Source organism: Pinus tabuliformis, chromosome 8, assembly GCF_031772625.1.
Source record: "Pinus tabuliformis cultivar Carrire ecotype Pingquan chromosome 8, CPIR1, whole genome shotgun sequence".
Lineage (NCBI taxonomy): Eukaryota > Viridiplantae > Streptophyta > Pinopsida > Pinales > Pinaceae > Pinus > Pinus tabuliformis.
Genome location: NC_142294.1, coordinates 1,446,082,749 through 1,446,089,117, shown reverse-complemented (window position 1 = coordinate 1,446,089,117; position 6,369 = coordinate 1,446,082,749). Strand labels below are relative to the sequence as shown.

At 36.0% G+C, this 6,369-nt stretch overlaps 1 protein-coding gene and 1 long non-coding RNA gene across 2 annotated transcripts in view; both read right to left on the bottom strand.

Moving 5' to 3' along the window:
* Nucleotides 1-1,236: 1,236 nt before the first annotated feature.
* LOC149241152 (small ribosomal subunit protein eS6-like) overlaps nt 1,237-6,369 on the bottom strand; it is a 76,874-nt gene continuing 71,741 nt past the window's right edge. Inside the window, exons 7-8 of the mRNA XM_089370452.1 lie at nt 5,376-5,531; nt 1,237-1,582 (exon numbers count right to left, since the gene is read on the bottom strand). Of these exons, the coding sequence (XP_089226578.1) occupies nt 1,344-1,582; nt 5,376-5,531 (395 nt within the window). The 3' untranslated portion in view covers nt 1,237-1,343. The remainder of the gene's footprint in view (nt 1,583-5,375; nt 5,532-6,369) is intronic.
* LOC149241154 (uncharacterized) lies at nt 2,490-2,898 on the bottom strand. The gene is made up of 2 exons (XR_016246551.1): nt 2,791-2,898; nt 2,490-2,688 (listed from the first exon to the last, which is right to left on the bottom strand). It is a non-coding gene; the product is annotated as an uncharacterized LOC149241154 (long non-coding RNA).

The window sequence follows — 6,369 nt, the reverse complement described above, 5'->3', positions numbered from 1 at the left end:
AAGCTGGAAAGGTCCACTTCCAATCTAAAAACTAATTCAATGTTACCTCGGGATTTTCCTTTACACAACGCGGTAAAATTCCCAGTGATAACATGTACTTTAAACCATTAATAATAAATTCTATTAATTACCACAATTAAAATGATGTACTTTAAACCATTAATGTAAATGTAAGTACAAATTCTATTAATTACCACCATTAAAATGACCTAATAATAGATAGTGGGAATATTGGGCGGAACCCACTTGTTATAATTCTATTAACTCCACCCATTTAAAAATTCAATCACCATTATTGATATTCATTGTTAGATTCACTGGAATGTAACTTATGGTTAAAAACTCTGCAAGTTACAACCTAATATGAATATTCACCATCAATCTCAACTCCCTCTGACCCTTCAATATATCAAAAGTGTAAGTTGACTTTAAGTTCTATGTATGTTACGATATGGTATGGATATAGACCTTCAATCATGGTTTTCTGGTGAGTACAAAATTCATTTTGTTGCCCCTATTCATAGGGATTTTCTGGGGAAATGGATAGTTCAATTGGGAGGAAGAAATATATCACGTGTGGGAAAACAAATAAAAGGTTACGAGAAAGTTCACCTTCCATTTAAGAGTATAATATGGGCAAGTGTTGCAACAATAGCAAATAAATTTCACAAATACATTAAAAAAACATAAATTGTGTTTTAAGTTCAGAGCTGTGCTTTCAAAGTAAAAGCCAAGATGTATGGTTATTAAGTACTCGTTGCTTTCTGCAGTTAAACCAGGTATATAAGAAAAGATTTTGGGGAACATTACCACTACCTGAGTTTCACCTCAGATCAAAGGGTACCAAAAATAATCAACTTGGCCAAATTACCAATATAGCTTGTGCTGGACTCAATTTATAATAAAAACATCACACAACGCCAAAGTATAGAAAATAATTATCATGATGTATTTTGAGGAGCATAAAGGTAGGGGGGTGCACCATACATATCATAAGGGCCGCAATCCAAAAGTAACATCAAGGAAAAGATACAAGATATATAACCCTACCTGTTCCAGCCATAGCAAGAACTCGAATCATTAAATAAAAACACTTGAATTTAAAAATAAAAATAAAAAGTAATTTGCTTTTGTCCAAAGCTGCAAAAAATGCTTTTGAATTACAGTTGCTAACATATATTCAAAATCCTGCAATCTGAGCCTTCATCAAAATATACCAAGATATATTCTCAAACAATACTCAATAAGCAAATCATTGCTTGCCGATTTTAAAATTGCACTCAGTACAACGCCATGCAAAGCAAGGGAGTTCACCTCACATAAATAGATAAAAGCACATAATACTAAGCAACTAATGGTTTTGATCCAGTTGAAACACGGGATGCTCTCTTTTTTGCCAAACTCTCACTCCTGCGATCATGTTGCTCCTTCAACCTTGAAGCAAGGAGCTTTTGATATTCAGCTGCCTCGCTCTTGGCCTTAGCAATTCTTTTTTTCTTTTCTGCAATTCTAGCACGCTTCCTTTGCAGAGTCAATGGTGTTACAAGCCTCTGAATCTTTGGAGCTTTGCTCCGTGTCTTACCTGAAAATAGAAAAATAAGAAGAAATGAATTCTTAGATGACATCATACTTACTGCTATTAAGATGCACTTATTCAATATAGGTGATGTTCCCAAAAGAAAAAAATTATACAAAACAAATCAAATTAGGAGAAATTAACGCTAACATAAGGTACGATTGTAGACCTGATTTAGATTGAAAAGTTCGACGGTATGTGTTGACATATTTCCTAACATCATCCTCTTTGGAAAGATTGAACAATTTTCTGATTTTGGATGCCCTTTTAGGTCCCAGCATCCTTGGTTTTTCAGTGTCCGTCAGACCCGAAGATCATTTTCTCCTATAGACAGAAGGTCCAAAAATTCATGCAAGCAACATAGGGGATCAAGAATTGCAACATATCCACATTAATGAAATAAACGGATTCAGTAGTTACCCTTCTTAACAATGACCAGGTTCCAGACAAAAAGATCAGGGCTAACAATGCATCCCCTAACAGACTTTCGTCTCCTCCTCACCATTACGCCTTACATACCCACTAAAGGAGGGGGTGCCCGGAGAAAGAGAATAAATATTGATTTGAATAATCTACTAAATTGTTGGTATGAAACTATACGATAACATATCATACAAGAATAAAATTCTGAAGATTAATATTTTACCTCTGTGCAATAACAGGCGTACACGACCTGGAGTAAGAACTCCTTGTTTCATGGGAAAACCCTGCTTATCACATCCTCCCATAATTTTGAAGACATATCCCTTGAACTCCTGGAAGGTGACGGCACAACATATTACAACTAGTTACAAACTTTCCCAAACATGAGACAGTTACAAAAGGATAAAGATATATTAATCACAATAATAACAAAATGATAAAGCAACCCATACCTCTCCAAGGGCAACACCATTAACCTCCTGTGCAAGCCTCTTATCATAAAATGCACGAGTCTAGTTCACTTCAAATAACCAGCTCTATTACAACCCAATGGGGCATCAAAAAAAGCATAAGCTCACACTTGCTTTACTGGCATGGGTAGGCATGGGTCTGATCTGATTTCTACAACTCTGATCCATAGGTTCTCTCTCAGATATTTACAGCAATAAAGATCAGCTCTGGAAAACCCCCTGAAGCACAGATCATAGACACAAAAATCAGAGTGTGTAGATGAAACAGAAAGCCAAGGCAAAAAACCTGCAACAGGACACGTGAGATCAGCTCCCAATCACCTCCAGACTGCGATAGACCCGCATTTCTGATGGTCAAGACAAAATAATAAGCAAACCTCCCTGCTGCTGCAACAGAAAAATCATGACAGGGTTACTGCTTGAAAGATGGAGGAAAGGAAAGAAGTTAAGTCTCAGAATCATGAGCTGAGGTATTACCGGGCTTGGTGACCTTAGAGAACCATCCGGGAACCTGCATCTCAAATAAACTGAACTGGTTGCACAGCCTATATAATTTTGCCAAATTCAGAAACCCAGCAAAGCAAAATTTATTATGCCAATATCAAAAAAGAGAAAACAACAGAACAAAGCTAAGTAAAAATGTATTTCATGTATATGAATACCATAATTGGGATGGAGATTGAATAAGGATTCTTTGGGGTTTTGTGGGCTTCTTTTTATCAACTTTTTGTTAGCCATTATAATCAGTAATATTATAATTGCAAATTGATTTTAATCACTACTATTGTAACTTCAAAACTTACTAATGCAACCTCTTGTATTACATAAAACCTAATCAAAATTTTGAATTAACCCCATGTGACTGATGCATTGAAGGCTACTTTGTCCTTTAGACATGTCCAAGGGTTGTCAGGAGGCAAAGAGTCCACATCACAAATATTCTCTATACTTGTCAGCATCCACCATGTAATGCATGAGATTGATTGTACCTGCAACTATTGTGCCCACAAGCTGTGCACATCCACAAGTTAGCCCCTGGACTCAAATATAATTAATAAAAAACTGAACCCCATGAAAAAATGATACTTATGGTTTATAAATTATTTTATAAGATTGAACACTAGAGAAGAAGTGAAAACTGAAAACTATAAGAGCCACACCTAAGCAACATACATGCAACGTGGAGGAATCTTCATGTAGTGCCCAAGCTTCAAGTCTACAAGAAAAGAAAGAGCATGTACTATACTAATCCTTCCATAAGTCTTGAAAAGGATATTGGCAATTGGTTTTCCAGGCAATAAGTACCCAATAATAAATTCCGCAACAACATTGTAACCTGGTTGTTGTTTTCACAACAATAGCAAATAAATTTCAGCACGAGCCTAGTTCACTTCAAATAACCAGCTCTATTACAACCCAATGGGGCATCAAAAAAAGCATAAGCTTACACTTGCTTTACTGGCATGGGTAGGCATGGGAAAGGTTTTGATGTACTGATTTCCTTTTATGTACTCTTGTAAGGCAAGATAACTGCATCTCTTCCAATATCAGTTTTGTTCAGAAACGAAAAAGGAAACAACATAAGCTCATTTTCTTTCAGTTTTAGAAAATTTTATTGATCTCTGGAAGTAGCATGGTTTTCTGGTGAGTACAAAATTCATTTTGTTGCCCCTATTCATAGGGATTTTATGGGGAAATGGATAGTTCAATTGGGAGGAAGAAATATATAATGTGTGGGAAAACAAATAAAAGGTTACGAGAAAGCTCACCTTCCATTGAAGAGTATAATATGGGCAAGTGTTGCAACAATAGCAAATAAATTTCACAAATACATTAAAAAAACATAAATTGTGTTTTAAGTTCAGAGTTGTGCTTTCAAAGTACAAGCCAAGATGTATTGTTATTAAGTACTCCTTGCTTTCTGCAGTTAAACCAGGTATATAAGAAAAGATTTTGGGGAACATTACCACTACCTGAGTTTCACCTCAGATCAAAGGGTACCAAAAATAATCAACTTGGCCAAATTACCAATATAGCTTGTGCTGGACTCAATTTATAATAAAAAAATCACACATTGCCAAACGATAGAAAATAATTATCATGATGTATTTTGAGGAGCATAAAGGCAGCGGGTGTGCACCATACATATCATAAGGGCTGCAATCCAAAAGTAACATCAAGGAAAAGATACAAGATATATAACCCTACCTGTTCCAGCCATAGCAAGAACTAGAATCATTAAAATAAAAACACTTGAATTTAAAAATAAAAATAAAAAGTACTTTTCTTTTGTCCAAAGCTGTAAAAAATGCTTTTGATTTTACAGTTGCTAACATATATTCAAAATCCTGCAGTCTGAGCCTTCATCAAAGTATACCAAGACTATATATTCCCAAACAATACTCAATAAGCAAATCATTGCTTGCCGATTTTAAAATTGCACTCAGTACAATGCCATGCAAAGCAAGGGAGTTCACCTCACATAAATAGATAAAAGCACATAATACTAAGCAACTGATGGTTTTGATCCAGTTGAAACACGGGATGCTCTCTTTTTTGCCAAACTCTCACTCCTGCAATCACGCTGCTCCTTCAACCTTGAAGCAAGGAGCTTTTGATATTCAGCAGCCTCGCTCTTGGCCTTAGCAATTCTCTTTTTCTTTTCTGCAATTCTAGCACGCTTCCTTTGTAGAGTCAATGGTGTTACCAGCCTCTGAATCTTTGGAGCTTTGCTTCATGTCTTACCTGAAAATAGAAAAATAAGAGAAAATGAATTCTTAGATGACATCATACTTACTGCTATTAAGATTCACTTATTCAATATAGGTGATGTTCCAAAAAAAAAAATTGTACAAAACAAATCAAATTAGGAGAAATTAACGCTAACATAAGGTACGATTGTAGACCTGATTTAGACTGAAAAGTTCGACGGTATGTGTTGACATATTTCCTAACATCATCCTCTTTGGAAAGATTGAACAATTTTCTGATTTTGGATGCCCTTTTAGGTCCCTGCATCCTTGGTTTTTCAGTGTCCGTCAGACCCGGAAGATCATTTTCTCCTACAAACAGAAGGTCCACAAATTCATGCAAGTAATATAGGGGATCAAGAATTGCAACATATCCACATCAATGAAATAAACAGATTCAGTAGTTACCCTTCTTAACAATGACCAGGTTCAAGACAGAAAGATTAGGGCTAACAATGCATCCCCTAACAAACTTTTGTCTCCTCTCACAGGGGGTGCCCGGAGAAAGATAATAAATATTGATCCGAATAATCTACTAAATTGCTGGTATGAAACTATACGATAACATATCATACAAGAATAAAATTCTGAAGATTAATATTTTACCTCTGTGCAATAACAGGCGTACATGACCTGGTGTAAGAACTCCTTGTTTCATGGGAAACCCTGCTTATCACATCCTCCCATAATTTTGAAGACATATCCCTTGAACTCCTGGAAGGTGACGGCACAACATATTACAACTAGTTACAAACTTTCCCAAACATGAGACAGTTACAGAAGGATAAAGATATATTAATCACAGTAATAACAAAATGATAAGTCAACCCATACCTCTCCAAGGGCATCACCATTAACCTCCTGTGCAAGCCTCTTATCATAAAATGCACGAGTCTAGTTCACTTCAAATAACTAGCTCTATTACAACCCAATGGGGCATCAAAAAAAGCATAAGCTCACACTTGCTTTACTGCCATGGGTAGGCATGAATTTGATCTGATTTCTACAACTCTGATCCATAGGTTCTCGCTCAGATATTTACAGCAATAAAGATCAGCACTGGAAAACCCCCTGAATCATACATCATAGACACAAAAATCAGAGCGTGTAGATGAAACAGAAAGCCAAGGCACAAAACCTGCAACAGGAC